Source organism: Panulirus ornatus, chromosome 46 (genome assembly GCF_036320965.1).
Source record: "Panulirus ornatus isolate Po-2019 chromosome 46, ASM3632096v1, whole genome shotgun sequence".
Lineage (NCBI taxonomy): Eukaryota > Metazoa > Arthropoda > Malacostraca > Decapoda > Palinuridae > Panulirus > Panulirus ornatus.
This window is the reverse complement of record NC_092269.1, coordinates 26,373,872-26,397,490: the sequence shown is the minus strand read 5'-3', so window position 1 is coordinate 26,397,490 and position 23,619 is coordinate 26,373,872. Positions and strand designations below refer to the sequence as shown.

General features: G+C 43.1%; 1 protein-coding gene across 1 annotated transcript in view; it reads left to right on the top strand.

Moving 5' to 3' along the window:
- Positions 1 to 23,619, top strand: part of LOC139763339 (substance-K receptor-like) — a 571,743-nt gene that overhangs the window by 528,151 nt on the left and 19,973 nt on the right. The window contains exons 4-6 of the mRNA XM_071689360.1: positions 3,538 to 3,714; positions 15,740 to 15,859; positions 19,209 to 19,391. Of these exons, the coding sequence (XP_071545461.1) occupies positions 3,538 to 3,714; positions 15,740 to 15,859; positions 19,209 to 19,391 (480 nt within the window). The remainder of the gene's footprint in view (positions 1 to 3,537; positions 3,715 to 15,739; positions 15,860 to 19,208; positions 19,392 to 23,619) is intronic.

Sequence of the window (23,619 nt, the reverse complement as noted above, 5' to 3'; positions counted from 1 at the left end):
GAACGGAGAAAAACTGGAGGAAGTGAAGTGTTTTAGATATCTGGGAGTGGATCTGGCAGCGGATGGAACCATGGAAGCGGAAGTGGATCATAGGGTGGGGGAGGGGGCGAAAATTCTGGGGGCCTTGAGGAATGTGTGGAAGTCGAGAACATTATCTCGGAAAGCAAAAATAGGTATGTTTGAAGGAATAGTGGTTCCAACAATGTTGTATGGTTGCGAGGCGTGGGCTATGGATAGAGTTGTGCGCAGGAGGATGGATGTGCTGGAAATGAGATGTTTGAGGACAATGTGTGGTGTGAGGTGGTTTGATCGAGTGAGTAACGTAAGGGTAAGAGAGATGTGTGGAAATAAAAAGAGCGTGGTTGAGAGAGCAGAAGAGGGTGTTTTGAAGTGGTTTGGGCACATGGAGAGGATGAGTGAGGAAAGATTGACCAAGAGGATATATGTGTCGGAGGTGGAGGGAGCAAGGAGAAGAGGGAGACCAAATTGGAGGTGGAAAGATGGAGTGAAAAAGATTTTGTGTGATCGGGGCCTGAACACGCAGGAGGGTGAAAGGAGGGCAAGGAATAGAGTGAATTGGAGCGATGTGGTATACCGGGGTTGACATGCTGTCAGTGGATTGAATCAAGGCATGTGAAGCGTCTGGGGTAAACCATGGAAAGCTGTGTAGGTATGTATATTTGCGTGTGTGGACGTATGTATATACATGTGTATGGGGGGGGGTTGGGCCATTTCTTTCGTCTGTTTCCTTGCGCTACCTCGCAAACGCGGGAGACAGCGACAAAGTATAAAAAAAAAAAAAAAATACATATATATATATATATATATATATATATATATATATATATATATATATATATATATATATATATATATATATATATATATATATGTATATATACATATATATATATATATATATATATATATATATATATATATCCCTTGGGATAGGGGAGAAAGAATGCTTCCCACGTATTCCCTGCGTGTCGTAGAAGGCGACTAAAAGGGAAGAGAGCGGGGGGCTGGAAATCCTCCCCTCTCAATTTTTTTTAATTTTCCAAAAGAAGGAACAGAGAAGGGGGCCAGGTGAGGATATTCCCTCAATGGCCCAGTCCTCTGTTCTTAACGCTACCTCGCTAACGCGGGAAATGGCGAATAGTTTGAAAAAAAAAAAAAAAAATATATATATATATATATATATATATATATATATATATATATATATATATATATATATATATATATATATATATATATATATATATATATATATATAAATCACCAATCTGATAAGCAAGAAAGCCAGAGACACTTGGACAACCGACAAGATACAAATAGGAAATTCCTATCCACTCAACACAAACCTGATTCCTTAGTGACAGACGTACAGCAGGTGGGTTCCCACAAATCAAATACCCAGATATATTCCTTTTCCTGGACAGTGGACGGCGAACTGAGAATCGTAATAACTTTATAAGGGTTTCTAACTCGGGTTTGATGGATTCCGTGACTGTTCATGTATGTCTAGTGTTATCAAAATAAAGCGAGGATAGGATTGTGTAGTTGACTGGTTAGTTTGGAATCCGAAGTTACATCACGCGCATTCGTTCTCTGATTATTGGTGCACCTCTGCTTACTCTAGCACCAAAGAAAAGGATTGGAAAGCTTGAGGAAAATACAGAATGAATACGAGAATAATCCTTGGCTTTCTAAACATGTGGAACGAACTTGGTCTTCCTTGTATCAAAACGGAGAATCACTGGAATCCATCTTGCTCATTCTATAACTTATAAATCAGTCACTGTGGCCTAGTCCCTGGGACCTTCTGTGCCTCTCTATATTTCTCTCTCTTTTTTACGTCACCGCCCGCAGGATGGGTGGGAGTGGACAACAGCGTCGCTGCTCTTATGGTAAAAATCAATGGAAATCAGCCCATCGCGGGAAGGGAACGTGCCTGCCTCTCTATTGCTGCTTGTTCAGTGAACCCTCCACCTTAGCCCTCTCCTGCCCCTTACGTAGCCAAATGTTATATAAAATTTGATGTATTTGTCCCCAAAACATGAAATAACCAGAGGATTAAGAACAATGGTGGAAGTGAGCCTCCAAGGGAACGCTGTCTGAAACAACCCGCCGATGGCCAGAGCCGTCGACACCCCTTGGCCGAAGGTGTCGGGCATTGTTTACAACTCCTCAGTTGCCTTATGTTGCCTGAAGTATACAAATGATCATCCAAGTACTACTATCATTACTGTGAATCTTAGTTCTTTAGATCGATTCCATCCCATCTAGACCCCAGGCAAGGTCGAGATATTGGGAGGATCACTAAGTGTCGGATCCTCTAAACCCACAAGACCCACTCGCATTAAGCCTTATCATCAACTCTCTCTCAGTTCTGGATTGAACTACCAACGCTGTTGCTATCAGACGCCACTTCGCTCCCAGATATGATGGACGAGGTCGTGTTCCCACCACAGAGCCCTGACAGGGTATTCCAGATACATGCTCTGTGCAGTTTATGGACTATTCAATCATCTTCGCACCAGTGGCCACGGTGGTGTGGGGGACCATCACTGTTTTGCTTACGTGTGGAAAATTCTTTGGGGGTAAAAGCAATGTAGGATTACACAGTGCTAACCCACCCCAGCCGAAACTTATTTACGGCTCAGAATTATCTCAGAGGCCAGATGAACGTGTGCGATTAATACTGTGTGAGGACTGTGATGAAATCCACAACACTGATCCACAGGAATTTCTGCAGGATGTAAACAGATGAGAACAACAACTCTTGACCTTATATCAACCGATGGCTGACCAGAGAAAAAGCACCCCCCTCCCCCCACCTCACCCTTACCAACAGACAAACACCACCCTGGCCAGACCACGACCCATCGTCTGGGAGCAGCGTGTCAAGACACACAGATCCATTCATCATCTCGCCACTGTGGACAATAAATATTCCAGTATCTTTGGATGTGAAGTGATTAGCATGGGTGAAACAAGGATGAATGGATGAGCTACTTCATTCCTATCACAGATTCAGTACAACCGATTCATTTCTGAAAAGATCTCTAGACCTTAACTTACCCTGGGTCACAACCTGCATTAAGAAATGAAACCCATCAACGAGACCGGGTCCTCTACCAAAGCAATACTTAACCTCTTCAAGACCCTTCGTAAGAAAGCTCTTTGCGAACTGCTTACCATGATGAAGCCTTATTACATTACCAGACTACACTAGCGACTGGTTTGAACAAAGCGACTCACTTCTCCTCCTCCTGCGTCAGTCACCCGTCCAAGGACAGAGCGCTGTCACTGTCACCTCTGACACATAACACTCGACCATTGTCTTTACTCTTTCACTCTGGACCACCGTAGGTAAAGAGAGTTCGAGAGATGGCGGCAGCAAAAGTGAATCACTCTATCACCAAACTTTACAAACAGGTCATTAAACACTACCCTTCCACACACACACACACACACACACACACACACACTGCAGCCACCTCATCTAATGCAACTCATTCCATGTTGCAGTTTCAGGCTGCGCTCCTGCAGCGGTGGAACCTTCCCGAGTTTATGTGTGCCTTCTGCCCTTTCTTCCAAACCCTGAGCGTCAACGTGTCCATCTTCACACTCACAGCCATCGCTGTCGATCGGTACAGAGCCATCGTCTTCCCCCTCAACCCCCGACGCTCCAAATTCTGGAATAAGGTAAGGAGGCGCGCCCATGGGTCAAGACAGGTCACAAGAAGCGAAGGTCAGTTTCCTTATGAAACACGAACAGTCAGTCAAGAACCTTAATGATATTTAGCAATTAGGGTTCTCCTGGATCAACAGTACCGTTTTCTAAGCCATGTTTTCTGATAGAAGATCAACAGTAACGTTTTCTAATTCATGTTTTCTGATAGGTCAACAGTAACATTTTCTAATTCATATTTTCTGATAGGTCAACAGGAACGTTTTCTAATACATGTTTTCTGATAGGTCAACAGTAACGTTTTCTAGGTCGTGTTTCTGATAGAAGGTCAACAGTAACGTGTTCTAGGTCATGTTTTCTGATAGAATGTCAACAGTAAAGTTTTCTAAGCCATGTTTCCTCATAGAAGGCCAAGAATAACGTTTTCTAAGCCATGTTTTCTGATAGAAGATCAACAGTAACGTTTTCTAATTCATGTTTTCTGATTGGTCAACAGTAACATTTTCTAATTCATGTTTTCTGATAGGTCAACAGGAACGTTTTCTAATACATGTTTTCTGATAGGTCAACAGAAACGTTTTCTAATTCATGTTTTCCAGCAGTAATACATTTCCGCTAACGTGAGATTATTGACTTTCAAAGTATCTAAGATACTTTCATCACGAGCGAGGAAAGATCATAATGAATGAACTTAGTGGGACGAGCAGCACGATGAGAAAGTTTAGTGATCTAATTAGGCTGAAAAGTATGTTAATAAGGTTAAGGACGTAAGTTTAAGAGACAATCATTGAGGTAAGAAACATTAAATGAAAAGTTATATTTCTTTTATGTAAGCTGAGTCAGCATGGCCATCTCATTAACATGATATATATATATATATATATATATATATATATATATATATATATATATATATATATATATATATATATATATATATAAACCTTATATTGTATTTATTATACTCGATCACCGTTTCCCAGGTCAGCGAAGTGGCGCCAGGAAACAAATGAAAAAGATCCATCCACTCACACACGCACACACACACACACACACACACACACACACAAACACACACACACACACACACACAAACACACACACACACACACACACACACAAACACCCCTATATATATATATATATATATATATCTATATATATATATATATATATATATATATATATATATATATATATATATATATAGATTGGGGAAGAGCAGTGTGGTTTCAGAAGTGGTAGAGGATGTGTGGATCAGGTGTTTGCTTTGAAGAATGTATGTGAGAAATACTTAGCAAAGCAAATGGATCTGTATGTAGCATTTATGGATCTGGAGAAGGCATATGATAGAGTTGATAGAGATGCTCTGTGGAAGGTATTAAGAATATATGGTGTGGGAGGCAAGTTGTTAGAAGCAGTGAAAAGTTTTTATCGAGGATGTAAGGCATGTGTACGTGTAGGAAGAGTGGAAAGTGATTGGTTCTCAGTGAATGTAGGTTTGCGGCAGGGGTGTGTGATGTCTCCATGGTTGTTTAATTTGTTTATGGATGGGGTTGTTACGGAGGTGAATGCAAGAGTTCTGGATAGAGTGGCAAGTATGAAGTCTGTTGGGGATGAGAGAGCTTGGGAAGTGAGTCAGTTGTTGTTTGCTGATACAGCGCTGGTGGCTGATTCATGTGAGAAACTGCAGAAGCTGGTGACTGAGTTTGGTAAAGTGTGTGAAAGAAGAAAGTTAAGAGTAAATGTGAATAAGAGCAAGGTTATTAGGTACAGTAGGGTTGAAGGTCAAGTCAATTGGGAGGTGAGTTTGAATGGAGAAAAACTGGAGGAAGTGAAGTGTTTTAGATATCTGGGAGTGGATCTGGCAGCGGATGGAACCATGGAAGCGGAAGTGGATCATAGGGTGGGGGAGGGGGCGAAAATTTTGGGAGCCTTGAAGAATGTGTGGAAGTCGAGAACATTATCTCGGAAAGCAAAAATGAGTATGTTTGAAGGAATAGTGGTTCCAACAATGTTGTATGGTTGCGAGGCGTGGGCCATGAATAGAGTTGTGCGCAGGAGGATGGATGTGCTGGAAATGAGATGTTTGAGGACAATGTGTGGTGTGAGGTGGTTTGATCGAGTAAGTAACGTAAGGGTAAGAGAGATGTGTGGAAATAAAAAGAGCGTGGTTGAGAGAGCAGAAGAGGGTGTTTTGAAATGGTTTGGGCACATGGAGAGAATGAGTGAGGAAAGATTGACCAAGAGGATATATGTGTCGGAGGTGGAGGGAACGAGGAGAAGAGGGAGACCAAATTGTAGGTGGAAAGATGGAGTGAAAAAGATTTTGTGTGATCGGGGCCTGAACATGCAGGAGGGTGAAAGGAGGGCAAGGAATAGAGTGAATTGGAGCGATGTGGTATACCGGGGTTGACGTGCTGTCAGTGGATTGAATCGGGGCATGTGAAGCGTCTGGGGTAAACCATGGAAAGCTGTGTAGGTATGTATATTTTGCGTGTGTGGATGTATGTATATACATGTGTATAGGGGTGGGTTGGGCCATTTCTTTCGTCTGTTTCCTTGCGATACCTCGCAAACGCGGGAGACAGCGACAAAGCAAAAAAAAAAAAAAAAAAAAAATATATATATATATATATATATATACAGGGGTATACAGGGGTTGACGTGCTGTCAGTGGATTGAATCAAGGCATGTGAAGCGTCTGGGGTAAACCATGGAAAGCTGTGTAGGTATGTATATTTGCGTGTGTGGACGTGTGTATGTACATGTGTATGGGGGGGGGGGGGTTGGGCCATTTCTTTCGTCTGTTTCCTTGCGCTACCTCGCAAACGCGGGAGACAGCGACAAAGTATAAAAAAAAAAAAAAATATATATATATATATATATATATATATATATATATATATATATATATATGTATATTTTGCGTGTGTGGATGTATGTATATACATGTGTATGGGGGTGGGTTGGGCCATTTCTTTCGTCTGTTTCCTTGCGCTACCTCGCAAACGCGGGAGACAGCGACAAAGCAAAAAAAAAAAAAAAAGATATATATATATATATATATATATATATATTTTTTTTTTTTTTTATACTTTGTCGCTGTCTCCCGCGTTTGCGAGGTAGCGCAAGGAAACAGACGAAAGAAATGCCCCCCCCCCCCCATACACATGTACATACACACGTCCACACACGCAAATATACATACCTACACAGCTTTCCATGGTTTACCCCAGACGCTTCACATGCCTTGATTCAATCCACTGACAGCACGTCAACCCCGGTATACCACATCGCTCCAATTCACTCTATTCCTTGCCCTCCTTTCACCCTCCTGCATGTTCAGGCCCCGATCACACTAAATCCTTTTCACTCCATCTTTCCACCTCCAATTTGGTCTCCCTCTTCTCCTCGTTCCCTCCACCTCCGACACATATATCCTCTTGGTCAATCTTTCCTCACTCATTCTCTCCATGTGCCCAAACCATTTCAAAACACCCTCTTCTGCTCTCTCAACCACGCTCTTTTTATTTCCACACATCTCTCTTACCCTTACGTTACTTACTCGATCAAACCACCTCACACCACACATTTTCCTCAAACATCTCATTTCCAGCACATCCATCCTCCTGCGCACATCTCTATCCATAGCCCACGCCTCGCAACCATACAACATTGTTGGAACCACTATTCCTTCAAACATACCCATTTTTGCTTTTCGAGATAATGTTCTCGACTTCCACACATTTTTCAAGGCTCCCAAAATTTTCGCCCCCTCCCCCACCCTATGATCCACTTCCGCTTCCATGGTTCCATCCGCTGACAGATCCACTCCCAGATATCTAAAACACTTCACTTCCTCCAGTTTTTCTCCAAGTAAGAGTATTAGTGAAAGAGAAGAGAGAGGCATTTGGACGATTTTTGCAGGGAAAAAATGCGATTGAGTGGGAGAAGTATAAAAGAAAGAGACAGGAGGTCAAGAGAAAGGTGCAAGAGGTGAAAAAAAGGGCAAATGAGAGTTGGGGTGAGAGACTATCAGTAAATTTTAGGGAGAATAAAAAGATGTTCTGGAAGGAGGTAAATAGGGTGCGTAAGACAAGGGAGCAAATGGGAACTTCAGTGAAGGGCGTAAATGGGGAGGTGATAACAAGTAGCGGTGATGTGAGAAGGAGATGGAATGAGTATTTTGAAGGTTTGTTGAATGTGTCTGATGACAGAGTGGCAGATATAGGGTGTTTTGGTCGAGGTGGTGTGCAAAGTGAGAGGGTTAGGGAAAATGATTTGGTAAACAGAGAAGAGGTAGTAAAAGCTTTGCGGAAGATGAAAGCCGGCAAGGCAGCAGGTTTGGATGGTATTGCAGTGGAATTTATTAAAAAAGGGGGTGACTGTATTGTTGACTGGTTGGTAAGGTTATTTAATGTATGTATGACTCATGGTGAGGTGCCTGAGGATTGGCGGAATGCGTGCATAGTGCCATTGTACAAAGGCAAAGGGGATAAGAGTGAGTGCTCAAATTACAGAGGTATAAGTTTGTTGAGTATTCCTGGTAAATTATATGGGAGGGTATTGATTGAGAGGGTGAAGGCATGTACAGAGCATCAGATTGGGGAAGAGCAGTGTGGTTTCAGAAGTGGTAGAGGATGTGTGGATCAGGTGTTTGCTTTGAAGAATGTATGTGAGAAATACTTAGAAAAGCAAATGGATTTGTATATAGCATTTATGGATCTGGAGAAGGCATATGATAGAGTTGATAGAGATGCTCTGTGGAAGGTATTAAGAATATATGGTGTGGGAGGCAAGTTGTTAGAAGCAGTGAAAAGTTTTTATCGAGGATGTAAGGCATGTGTACGTGTAGGAAGAGAGGAAAGTGATTGGTTCTCAGTGAATGTAGGTTTGCGGCAGGGGTGTGTGATGTCTCCATGGTTGTTTAATTTGTTTATGGATGGGTTGTTAGGGAGGTAAATGCAAGAGTCCTGGAAAGAGGGGCAAGTATGAAGTCTGTTGTGGATGAGAGAGCTTGGGAAGTGAGTCAGTTGTTGTTCGCTGATGATACAGCGCTGGTGGCTGATTCATGTGAGAAACTGCAGAAGCTGGTGACTGAGTTTGGTAAAGTGTGTGGAAGAAGAAAGTTAAGAGTAAATGTGAATAAGAGCAAGGTTATTAGGTACAGTAGGGGTGAGGGTCAAGTCATATATATATATATATATATATATATATATATATATATATATATATATATATATATATATATATATATATATATATATATATGTATATATATATATATATATATATATATATATATATATATATAAATATATATATATATATATATATATATGTATATATAATATATATTTATATATATATAATATATATATATATATATATATATATATATATATTATATATATATATATATATATATATATATATATATATATATATATATATATATATATATATATATATAAAAGCTTTCCGGATGATGAAAGCCGGCAAGGTTAGCGGGTTTGGATGGTATTACAGTGGAATTTGTTAAAAAAGGGGGTGACTGTATTGTTGACTGGTTGGTAAGGTTATCTAATGTACGTATGACTCATGGTGAGGTGCCTGAGGATTGGCGGAATGCTTGCATAGTGTCATTGTACAAAGGCAAAGGGGATAAAAGTGAGTGCTCAAATTACAGAGGTATAAGTTTGTTGAGTATTCCTGGGAAATTATATGGGAGGGTATTGATTGAGAGGGTGAAGGCATGTACAGAGCATCAGATTGGGGAAGAGCAGTGTGGTTTCAGAAGTGGTAAAGGATGTGTGGATCAGGTGTTTGCTTTGAAGAATGTATGTGAGAAATACTTAGAAAAGCAAATGGATTTATACATAGCATTTATGGATCTGGAGAAGGCACATGATATAGTTGATAGAGATGCTCTGTGGAAGGTATTAAGAATATATGGTGTCGGGAGGCAAGTTGTTAGAAGCAGTGAAAAGTTTCTATCGAGGATGTAAGGCATGTGTACGTTTAGGAAGAGAGGAAAGTGATTGGTTCTCAGTGAATGTAGGTTTGCGGCAGGGGTGTGTGATATCTCCATGGTTGTTTAATTTGTTTATGGATGGGGTAGTTAGGGAGGTGAATGCAAGAGTTTTGGAAAGAGGGGCAAGTATGAAGTCTGTTGTGGATGAGAGAGCTTGGGAAGTGAGTCAATTGTTGTTCGCTGATGATACATTGCTGGTGGCTGATTCGTATGAAAAACTGCAGAAGCTGGTAAAGTGTGTGAAAGAAGAAAGCTGAGAGTAAATGTGAATAAGAGCAAGGTTATTAGGTACAATAGGGTTGAGGGACAAGTCATTTGGGAGGTAAATTTGAATGGAGAAAAACTGGAGGAAGTAAAGTGTTTTAGACATCTGGGAGTGGATGCAGCGGATGGAACCACGGAAGCGGCAGTGAATCATAAGGTGGGGGAGGGGGCGAAAGTTCTGGGAGCGTTAATTAATGTGTGGAAGTCAAGAACATTATCTCGGAAAGCAAAAATGGGTATGTTTGAAGGAATAGTGGTTCCAACAATGATATGTTGTCGCGAGGCGTGGGCTATGGATAGAGTTATGCGCAGGAGGGTGGATGTGCTGGAAAAGAGATGTTTGAGGACAATATGTGGTGTGAGGTGGTTTGATCGAGTAAGTAATAATAGGGCAAGAAAGATGTGTGGTAATAAAAAGAGTGTGGTTGAGAGAGCAGAAGAGGGTGTGTTCAAATAGTTTGGTCACATGGAGAGAATGAGTGAAGAAAGATTGAACAAGAGGATATATGTGTCAGAAATGGAGGGAACGAGGAGAAGTGGGAGACCAGATTGGAGGTGGAAAGATGGAGTGAAAAAGATTTTGAGTGATCGGGGCCTGGACATGCAGGAGGGTGAAAGGCGTGCAAGGAATAGAGTGAATTGGAACGATGTGGTATACCGGGGTCGACTTGCTGTCAATGGATTGAACCAGGGCAAGTGAAGCGTCTGGGGTAAACCATGGAAAGTTCTGCGGGGCGTGGATGTGGAAAGGGAGCTGTGGTTTCGGTGCATTATTTCATGACAGCTAGAGACTGAATGTGAACGAAAGTGGCCTTTGTTGTCTTTTCCTAGCGCTACCTCGCGCACATTTAGGGGGGGGTGGTTATTTTCATGTGTGTCGGGGTGGCGATGGAAATGAATAAAAGCAGACAGTATGAATTATGTGCATGTCTATATATGTATATGTCTGTGTGTGTATGTATATATATATATATATATAGATACATATATGTATACGTTGAGATGTATTGGTATGTATATATTGCTTGTGTGGATAAGTATGTATATACATGTGTATGTGGATGGGTTGGGCCATTCTTTCGTCTGTTTCCTTGCGCTACCTCGTTAACGCGGGAGACAGCGACAAAGCAAAAATGAATATATATTGGAAAGGATCACAGTTTTGCGCGTGATCAAGTATGTTCCTATGAGTCCTTGGGGAAAATGAAATACGATAGGTTCCCAAGTGCACTTTCGTGTAATAATCACATCAGGGGAGACACAAGAGAGAAATATAACAGTCATTTGATATACAACGAAGAGACGTAGCTAGGACGCCATTTGGTAAACATGCGATTGTCTGAGACTGACAACATGCGTTCTTAAGGACAGTCGCATGTTTACCAAATGGAGTCCTAGCTACGTCTCTTCGTTGTATATCAACTGACTGTTATATTTCCCACTTGTGTCTCCCCTGATGTGATTTTTACACGAAAATGAACTTGGGAACTTATCGTATTTCATTTTCCCCGTGGACTTATAGGAATATATATATATATATATATATATATATATATATATATATATATATATATATATATATATATATATATATATATATATATTATTTATATTTCATTTATTTTGCTTTGTCGCTGTCTCCCGCGTTTGCGAGGTAGCGCAAGGAAACAGACGAAAGAAATTGCCCAACCCACCCCCATACACAATGTATATACATACACATCCACACACACAAATATACATACCTATACATCTCAATGTACACATATATATACACACACAGACACATACATACATACCCATGCACACAATACACACTGTCTGCCTTTATTCATTCCCATCGCCACCTCGCCACACATGGAATACCATCCCCCTCCCCCTCATGTGTGCGAGGTAACACTAGGAAAAGACAACAAAGGCCCCATTCGTTCACACTCAGTCTCTAGCTGTCATGCAATAATGCCCGAAACCACAGCTCCCTTTCCACATCCAGGCTCCACACAACTTTCCATGGTTTACCCCAGACGCTTCACATGCCCTGATTCAATCCACTGACAGCACGTCAACCCCGGTATACCACATCGATCCAATTCACTCTATTCCTTGCCCTCCTTTCACCCTCCTGCATGTTCAAGCCCCGATCACACAAAATCTTTTTCACTCCATCTTTCCACCTCCAATTTGGTCTCCCACTTCTCCTCGTTCCCTCCACCTCCGACACATATATCCTCTTGGTCAATCTTTCCTCACTCATTCTCTCCATGTGCCCAAACCATTTCAAAACACCCTCTTCTGCTCTCTCAACCACGCTCTTTTTATTTCCACACATCTCTCTTACCCTTACATTACTTACTCGATCAAACCACCTCACACCACACATTGTCCTCAAACATCTCATTTCCAGCACATCCACCCTCCTGCGCACAACTCCATAGCCCACGCCTCGCAACCATACGACATTGTTGGAACCACTATTCCTTCAAACATACCCATTTTTGCTTTCCGAGATAATGTTCTCGACTTCCACACATTCTTCAAGGCTCCCAGGATTTTCGCCCCCTGCCCCACCCTATGATTCACTTCCGCTTCCATGGTTCCATCCGCTGCCCGATCCACTCCCAGATATCTAAAACACTTTACTTCCTCCAGTTTTTCTCCATTCAAACTTACCTCCCAGTTGACTTGACCCTCAACCCTACTGTACCTAATAACCTTGCTCTTATTCACATTTACTCTTAACTTTCTTCTTTCACACACTTTACCAAACTCAGTCACCAGCTTCTGCAGTTTCTCACGTGAATCAGCCACCAGTGCTGTATCATCAGCGAACAACAACTGACTCACTTCCCAAGCTCTCTCATCCACAACAGACTTCGTACTTGCCCCTCTTTCCAAAACTCTTGCATTCACCTCCCTAACAACCCCATCCGTAAACAAATTAAACAAATATATATATATATATATATATATATATATATATATATATATATATATATATATATATATATATATATATATATATATATATATATATATATATTTATATATATATATATATATATATATATATATATATATATATATATATATATATATATATATATATATATATTATCCCTGGGGATAGGTATCCCTGGGGATAGGGGATTAAGAATACTTCCCACGTCTTCCCTGCGTGTCGTAGAAGGCGACTAAAAGGGGAGGGAGCGGGGGGCTGGAAATCCTTCCCTCTCGTTTTTTTTTTTATTTTCCAAAAGAAGGAACAGAGGGGGCCAGGTGAGGATTTTTCCGAAAAGGCTCAGTCCTCTGTTCTTAACGCTACCTCGCTAATGCGGGAAATGGCGAATAGTTTGAAAAAAAAAAGATTATATATATATATATATATATAATATATATATATATTGGAAAGGATCACAATTTTGCGCGTGATCAAGATTTCCTATGAGTCCACGGGGAAAATGAAACACGAAAAGTTCCCAAAGTGCACTTCATGAAATAATCACATCATCAGGTGAGACACAAGAGAGAAATATAAACAGTCAGTTGATATATATCGAAGAGACGAAGCTAGGACGCCATTTGGTAAACATGTAATTGTGCAAAACATCGTGTTTTCGTGTTTCATTTTCCCCGTGGACTTATAGGAATATATATATATATATATATATATATATATATATATATATATATTATATATATATATATATTATATATATTTATAATATATATATATTTATATATATATATTATATTTTTTATTTAATTATTTTCCTTTGTCGCTGTCTCCCGTGTTTGCGAGGTAGCGCAAGAAACAGACGAAGGAAATGGCACAACCCACCCCCATACACAGGAATGTACATACACGTCCACACACGCAAATATACATACCCATACATCTAAATGTACACATATATATACACACACAGACATACGTATATACACATACACACAATTCACACTGCCTTTATTCATTCCCATCGCCACCTCGCCACACATGGAATAACATCCTCCTCCCCCTCATGTGTGCGAGGTAGCGCTAGGAAAAGACAACAAAGGCCCCATTCGTTCACTCTTAGTCTCTAGCTGTCATGTGCTAATGCCCGAAACCACAGCTCCCTTCACATGCCCTGGCTCATTCCACTGACAGCACGACGACCCCGGTATACCACATCGTTCCAATTTTCTCTATTCCTTGCACGCCTTTCACCCTCCAGCTTGTTCAGGCCCCGATCACTCAAAATCTTTTTCACTCCATCTTTCCACCCCCAATTTGGTCTCCCACTTCTCCTCGTTCCCTCCACCTCCGACACATATATCCTCTTCGTCAATCTTTCCTCACTTATTCTCTCAATGTGACCAAACCATTTGAAAACACCCTCTTCTGCTCTCTCAACCACACTCTTTTTATTTCCACACATCTCTCTTACCCTTACATTACTTACTCGATCAAACCACCTCACACCACATATTGTCCTCAAACATCCCATCTCCAGCACATCCACCCTCCTACGCACAACTCTATCCATAGCCTACGCCTCGCAACCATACAACGTTGTTGGAACCACTATTCCTTCAAACATACCCATTTTTGCTCTCCGAGATAATGTTCTCGACTTCCGAACATTCTTCAAGGCTCCCAGAATTTTCGCCCCCTCCCCCACCCTATGATTCACTTCCGCTTCCATGGTTCCATCCGCTGCCAGATCCACTCCCAGATATCTAAAACACTCTAAAACACAGAAGTTGGTGAATGAGTTTTGTAAAGTGTGTGAAAGAAGAAAGTTGAGAGAAAATGTGAATAAGTGCAAGGTTATTAGGTTTAGTAGGGTTGAGGGACAAGTTAATTGGGAGAGAAGCGTGAATGGAGAAAAACTGGAGGAAGTGAAGCGTTTTAGAAATCTGAGAGTCCATTTAGCAGCGGATGGAACCATGGAAGCAGAAGTGAGTCACAGGGTGGGGGAGGGAGCGAAGGTTCTGGGAGCGTTGAAAATGTGTGGAAGGCGAGAACATTATCTCGGAAAGCAAAAATGGGTATGTTTGAAGAAACAGTGTTTCCAACAATGTCATATGGTTGCGAGGCGTAGGCTTTAGATAGAGTTGTGCGGAGGAGGGTGGATGTGTTGGAAATGAAATGTTTGAGGACAATATGTGGTGTGAGGTGGTTTGATAGAGTAAGTTATGAAATGGTAAGAGAGATGTGTTGTAATAAAAAGAGAGTGACTGAGAGGGCAGAAGAGGGTGTGTTGAAATGGTTTGGACACATGGAGAGAATGAGTGAGGAAATATTGACAAAGATGATATGTGTGTTTGGGGTAAACCATGGAAGGTGTGTGGGACCTGGATGTGGAAAGGGAGTTGCTGTTTCGGTGCTTTACACATGACAGCTAGAGACTGAGTGTGAACTAATGTGGCCTTTTTTTCTTTTCCTGGCGCTACCTGATACTGACGAATATGAAGAATCGAAAAAACAAGATACACAACAGCCATTCCCGTATATGTTTATATGATTTATATTCCGTGCAGTCCCAAGTATACCAACAACGAAGATAAGTATTTGTCTCTTCAATAATGATGAGAGAGAGAGAGAGAGAGAGAGAGAGAGAGAGAGAGAGAGAGAGAGAGAGAGAGAGAGAGAGAGAGAGAGAGAGAGAGAGAGAGAGAGTGTACCAACCTATTTATCTTCTACTCCCTGGCAACCATGACCCTCAACTGAAATAGTCCCTTGTTCCTCCTGGCAGATTCTGATCGCCTTCATATGGCTGGCTAGCACCATCCTGGCTATCCCCAACGCCATAGCCCTCAGGGTCAAGTACGTGACCGACACGAGAACGCAAGAGGAGATACCAGTCTGTGCCCCAGTAAGTTCTCAAGGAGAGAGAGAGAGAGAGATAGAGAGAGAGAGAGAGAGAGAGAGAGAGAGAGAGAGAGAGAGAGAGAGAGAGAGAGAGAGAGAGAGAGAGAGAGAGAGAGAGAGAGCACGTAACTGCTGTCAATGGGTAAATACGAAGTTATGAAGTTGTGAGGTAAGGAGAATGCGTAGAGAGAGAGAGAGAGAGAGAGAGAGAGAGAGAGAGGGGGGGATTAACAGAAAGAGTATAAAGGGATAAAGAGAAAAGGTTACGTATAAACAATAAGAGAACAAAGAGAACGTGGCACTTACCCAAAGAGTAAAGTGGGTCGGTCGGTTGGTTAGTTGGTTGGGCTTTACGTCCCTCAACCACCAGGGTCATTAAGGCCGTGTCAACGTCGAGCGACAAGCACATCCACCCAGGCAAAAATGTCTTAAGCACCTTCATCAGGTGTTGACTGTTAATGCCAAGATTAACATACGTTCTCCACTGCTCTTGTGACCCTGGCACAGAGATAAACATATGCGGTGAAATCCTTGAGAACAACACCGCCAGGACCAAATACACAGACACCATGACACTCAGTGTTCCTGATGGCGTGGGCCTCAACTAATTGTTCCTCAGTCCGCTGGAGTGAGGGACAGTAATTGGAAGATATTTGCCCCCGTAATGGAGGACAAACAAGCCTCAAGCGTGAAGGCTACAACCATGACAGGAACTTTTGACAGTGTGAAATATCACCTATTTATAGATTTTTTAACGTTTTTTTATCATTATCTAAGGCAGTTAACGTGTCCTATATAGAATTACATCCCTCACTTGCTTAATTTCTCGTCTGCAAGAAGTCTGACTGTCCTTTCCAATAACACACAAACCAGACTCGTCAGCGAGACACGTCCGGACTGAAGCGCTTGATCCTTCTTTTTTTCTTCTTGTAGACAGGTAAGACGTTTGATCTCCTCCACTCCCAGGGCATTATACCTTTTGCCAGTGATATTTTGAACAATAAGTCATTTGTCAAGTCCTTCTCCATACATCCTCGGCACATATGAAGAAACCTCGTAAGGAGAACGTGCCTTGTATGATCTAAGACTCATTCTGTCTGTTTCATCTCTAGATATCTCATGCCTTTCCAGTATCTCCTCCTGCTCCTCCCCCGCCAGTCCATCTCATCTGTGTGGGGCTGTAGTGTTCTTCCACCGTGGAAACATTTTTGACCTCGTCATTCAGTTCCTCGCGGATCTTTATTATCATCCTCTTCAACTCCTCCCTCTGAATCCCTTTCCTTGATTAGGTGCTCCTTGACTGACAAGTTACTCGTGATTAATCTATTGGAAAGCCTTGGTTCATCCTGTTCCCTGTCCACAATTCTCTTTTTTACAATTTCTCTGTTCCTTCATTCTCATCCCCTCTCCTTGCTCTCTTATATCTTATAAATGCTTTCTCGTTGAAGTTCCGCCTATATCTTTGTCACATCACATCGTGAAGTTCCTTCGCTTTTTACCATCTGTTGAACTGCATATCATTCTTTCTAAACCTTCGCTCTATATCTAAAGCTAAAGACGCCCATGTTCCTACTCCTCCACCGTAGTTTTTACAGAACCTTTTACCACAATTCCCTGGTTCCTGGCTACTGAATTCCATTTCCCGGTTACATTACCGTAGAAATCGTTGAGTTTTGTGTAGTTTCCAAGATTATATCCTTAATCCGAGTCTGGTCTTATCTCTGGCCTTAATACCTGCTCAATGGCCACATAATCAGACTGTCCTCAGGATCATTCTTATCGGTTAGTGTATCGTATATGAAGATCTTAATTTCTCTGCTACTATCTGTGAAGATAAGATCTCGTAATGATAGTATATGAGTCCCTCTCATTCTAATGTAGTCACTGGCATGTTGGTATGGGAAATTTTTCTGTATATACTCTAAAATCTTGTGCCTCCATGACTCTCAATCACCATGGGAATCCAAACTCCTCTGGTCTGTCTCTTTATGATTGAACTCTTCCATTATTTGTGCTATACCATCACAAAGAAGTGTATGATGTACTGTTTCTCACGTCACGCACACTGTTCCTTCACTGTAGGCATCATTTGTACACTATTTTCTGAGCCGGTGCAGTTCTTTGGAGGGATTATGTATTGTCAACACCACCTTGCACCTCCATCCTACTGTAATCCTTCCCATTGTGTATTGTTTGAATAGGCCATCTTCCACTGTGTGTGTGTGTGTGTGTGTGTGTGTGTGTGTGTGTGTGTGTGTGTGTGTGTGTCCTATCATCAATATTGATGTTCTTACATGTAATCTATATATCCCAGTGGTAAACACTATGCCCTTCTCCCTCTGCCTGCTGACCTTGGTCGACTATATAGACAGAGAATTACTCTGGATCAGAGCTAATGCTTTCTGCCTCCTCCCTTATTAATGATATAATTGGTGACATTTCTAGATGCTTTTTTCTCATTCTTATACTTGATAGATGAACGCGACAATTAACTGTACATTTACTATCACCATATTGGAAAAGTTAATGCCTATCCATAGATTAATTACTATTAATGATCTTAATCCTACGAATTAAGCAGGTCTCCAGTGGTGACCAGGAGGTCATTAGTAACCTATGGTTTCTTCATTAATTTCTACGTTGGCGAAATACTGGCCAACAGAAGTGCATTCATACAGTACTGGAATGAACGGTTTTATGACCACTCACGTCTCGCTCTTTCCTCCAGTGTTTGTGTAAAACCCTCACCCCCTCTCCTCTCTCTCTCTCTCTCTCTCTCTCTGCCTTCATATCTGATACCTCTGAGTTCCCCCTGGCGGTGGTGGGGAAGATATTGATCCTCGTGATTGTGGAAGGCCTGATGATCGTTTCTGACCATATTCTTCGCCACTGTATGAGGTCTTGCAGCCTTATGACGTACAGGAGATACGTCCAGTGGCGTCATTGAGGCTATGTTGTTCTTCCAGCGTCTGCATGTGCCAAATACATCTGTGTCCTTCAACATTTTCATCTTCATCAAATTCCATCCGTATCCTTATGTTTGTACACATACCTGGTTTATGTTTCTGTCTCGCGCGTGTGAGTAGAGGCGCTGGTAATGGCAGATCATCCCTGCTGATTTTCTTCTTGTGTAGGTAATGATTCCCAATATATATATATATATATATATATATATATATATATATATATATATATATATATATATATATATATATATATATATATATATATATATATATATATATATATATATAGTGTGTGAAAAGAGGATAATGACAGACTGGCAAGTCTTGCAATCCTGGTGAGGTAGTTAACATTATATCTGATACAGTCATTTATTTGTCCTTCGTCAGGAGGGCATCAACCCTGTGATGATGCTGGCGTACTCCCACACCATGGTGGGGCTCCAGTTCTTCGTGCCCTTGGGGATCATCTCCTTCGCCTACATCAGGATGGGCTGGGAGCTGTGGGGAGCCCGGACCCCTGGCAACGCTGAGGACGCGAGGGACGCTCACGTCCTCAGGAACAAGAAAAAGGTTAGTAGACTCCACGTAAAAGTCTTCAATAAGGCTTCAATTCATTAAGGCTATAACGCAATATCTCCATATATCTCATTCCAAATAGCACTGTTTTCCCACTGTTCAATTTCACAATACGGCCATTTCCCCAGCAATAGTAAAATTATGTAGGCCATAATCATATGCTCCACCCTAGCCTGCAGACCCCATATGATCAACATTCCAAAATATCTTTCCCAAAAGCTGGATGCGATGTTTTACTACCTCATCTATTTTCTTTTTTACGGGCGGCTATTTCCTGCCTACAGGGAATATATTCGCCCTAGTATAGAAGAGATGGGGTGGGTACTGCTGGTATATTTACGGTGGCCTTTCCTCCACCTTTCTATTAGCCGGAATGGAATCAAGGACCTTCCTTTTCACTAACTCAACAGCCATCAACCTCTTCCCAAACATCACTTTCTGGACGACATGATGTTGGTGCTCTCCTGAGCATGTATCCCTGCCACTTCAGCCTGGATATCGTGGCACTCGTCTGCTTGCTCCTTCTCCTACTTTCTTGTGTGCAGACCAGCCACACGAGGATTGGTCGTTGTGTTGCCTCCTTTCTTCGTACATTGAAGCTGTGTAATGCTCTTCATTGACTCGTCTTAACCCGTTACCTATAACCTTTAAGAGTAAAGTCTGCAAATGCGTGTGGAACCCTGACTCACTTCATCACTGCCACAGACACGGTCACCACTGTGCTCCTCCACACCCACTACGGTTTACTCTCACACAGACAAACACACACACACGTAGATTTACCAACACGATTTCACCACCATAACACGGTGCCTGGGGACCTACGACCACCACACACAAATGTCTCTGCCTGGGGACCTACTGACAAAACCACACACAGTGCCACTGTCCGGGCACCTACTGATACACCACAAAACATGCCCGCTGTCCGGGCACCTACTTTAACACCCACACAGTGCTAGCTGTCCCGGGCACCTACGGGGGGGGGGGCAAAAAACCCACACAGCCAGCTGTCCTGGGCACCAACTCACAAACCCCACACATGCCAGCTGTCCTGGCACCTACTGACACAACCCACAACACAGGGTTTTTTCCAGCTGTCTTGGGCAACCTACTGACACACCACACACAGTGCCAGCTGTCCTGGGCACCTACTGACACACCACACACAGTGCCAGCTGTCCTGGGCACCTACTGACACACCACACACAGTGCCAGCTGTCTTGGGCACCTACTGACACACCACCCCAACAATGCCAGCGTCCCTGGCACCTACTGACACACCACACACAGTGTCAGCTGTCCGGGCACCTACGACAAAACCACAACAGTGCTAGCGTCCTGGGAAACCTCCCTGACAAAACCCGCACACAACTGTGCCAGCTGTCGGCACCTACTGACACACCACACACAGTGCCAGCTGTCCTGGGTACCTACTGACACACCGCACACAGTGCCAGCTGTCCTGGGCACCTACTGACACACCACACACAGTGTCAGCTGTCCTGGTCACCTACTGACACACCACACACAGTGTCAGCTGTCCTGGGCACCTACTGACACACCGCACACAGTGCCAGCTGTCCTGGGCACCTACTGACACACCACACACAATGCCAGCTGTCCTGGGCACCTACTGACACACCGCACAAAAATCCATGCTGTCCTGGGCACCTACTGACACACCACACACAATGCCAGCTGTCCTGGGTACCTACTGAACACCACACACACACACAATGCCAGCTGTCTTGGGCACCTACTGAACACATCACACAGAGTGCCAGCTGCCTGGGCCAAAATGAACACAAACACCCCAAGTCCCAAACTGCCTGGGGCAACATAATGAACACTACACACAGAGTGCCAGCTGGCTGGGGCACATAATGAACACTACACACAGAGTGCCAGCTGCCTGGGGCACATAATGAACACTACACACAGAGTGCCAGCTGGCTGGGGCACATAATGAACACTAAAACACGAGTGCCGCTGCCCTGGGGCACAAAATGAACACAAACACACAGAGTGCCACTGCCACTTGGCACATAATGAACCCCTACACACAGGGGCCCAAACTTCCGGGGCACATAATGAACACTACACACAGAGTGCCAGCTGCCTGGGGCACATAATGAACACTACACACAGAGTGCCAGCTGGCTGGGGCACATAATGAACACTACACACAGATTGCCAGCTGGCTGGGGCACATAATGAACACTACACACAGAGTGCCAGCTGCCTGGGGCACATAATGAACACTACACACAGAGTGCCAGCTGGCTTGGGCACATAATGAACACTACACACAGAGTGCCAGCTGGCTGGGGAAATAATGAACACTACACACAGAGTGCCAGCTGGCTGGGGCACATAATGAACACTACACACAGAGTGCCAGCTGGCTGGGGCACATAATGAACACTACACACAGAGTGCCAGCTGGCTGGGGGGAACATTCTCACCAACTCGAGTCATTCCCCTTCCCCTAAAGGTGTTTCAAGATGCTTTTTCATTGTGTGGGCCTGTTCGCCTTCTGCGGGGCTCCGCTCCAGACCAAACCACATCCCCGAGTTCTACCCAACCATCAACGAGTAGGTGCACGTGTGTGTGTGTGTGTGTGTGTTGTGTGTGTGTGGTGTGGGTGTGTGTGTGTGGGGTGTGTGTGTGTGTGGTGTGTTTTGTGTGTTGGGTGTGTGTGTGTGTGTGTGTGTGTGTGTGTGTGTGTGTGTGGGGTTTGGGTGGGTGTGTGGGGGGTGTGGGTGTGTGTGTGTGTGTGTGTGTGTTGTGTGTGGTGGTGTGTGTGGGTGTTGTGTGTATGTGTGTTGGTGTGGTGGTGTGTGTTGTGTGGTGTGTGTGTGTGTTTGTGAGTCGTGTGGGTTGTGTGTGTGTTGTGTGTGTGTGTGTGTGTGTGTGGTGTGTGTGTGTGTGTGTGTGTGTGTGTGGATGTGTGTGTGTGTGTGTGTTTTTTGTGGGTGTGGGTGTGTGTGTGGGGGGTGTGTGTGTGTGTGTGGGTGTGTGGTGTGTGGGGGTTTGGTGTGTTGTTGGGTGTGTGTGTGTGTGGGTGGTGTGTGTGTGTGGGTGGTGTGTGTGTGTGTGTGGGTGGTGTGTGTGTGGGTGTGTTGTGTGTGTGTGTGGTGTGTGTGTGTGTGTGTGTGTGGGAGTGTGGTGTGTGTGTGTGTGTGTGTGGTGGTGTGTGTGTGGGTGTGTGTGTTGTGTGTGTGTGTGTGTGTGTGTTGGGTGTGGTGTGTGTGTGTGTGTGTGTGGTGTGTGTGTGTAGTGTGTGGTGGGTGTGGTGTGGGTGTGTGTGTGTGGGTGTGTGTGTTGTGGTGTGTGTGTTGTGTGTTGGTGTGTGTGTGTGTGTTGTGTATGGTGTGTGTGGTGTGTGTTTTGGGTGGGGTGTGTGTGGGAGTGTGTGTGTGTGTGGTGTGTGTTGGTGTGTGTGTGTGTGTGGTGTGGGTGTGTTGGGGGGTTTTGTGTGGGTGTGTGGTGTATTTTGGTGTTGTGTGTGGTGTGTGTGTGTGTGTGTGGTGTGATCTACGCAGCTGGAGGGAGTGGTGATACGGGGATCAGATAGGGCCCATTAAGGCAAAACCTTCGGTTAATGATATATTTGGGGATAAATTGGTTGGTTAACTGAGATTTAGGCCTATCGATCGACAGGGTCATTAGGGCTGTTACGAGCACAACCCAAATGATCCTGAACACCATCATCAGGATAGATTTAGGACCAAACTCCTCTCTCTCTCTCTCTCTCTCTCTCTCTCGCCTCATCTCTCATCCATCTCTCTCCTCCTCCCCCATCTCTCTCTCTCTCTCTTCACTCTCTCTCCTCTCTCCACCCCCTCTCCCTCTAAATCTCTCATCTCCCCTCTCTCTCCTCTCCTCTCTTTTACCCTAACTTTCTATATATCTATATCTATCTATCTATCTATCTATCTATCTATCAAATCTATCTCTTTGTGTACGGCCACTGATGATTCTAGTGCCATGCAGGACACGAAGTATATGCGAGACTAGCGAATAGAAAGAGAAATGTTAGAGCGATGCAATATGGAAAAATCAGTTACGAATTTAGTTAAGATAAATCTAGTATTTACAAATCATACAATAGCTAGAAGGTGTTTGAAAGTATATATTTCTTATTTTCTGCAGCCACTGATATATGAACATCCTATTTCTGCTGCAGGTACCGATATACAAACATACTATATCCCGG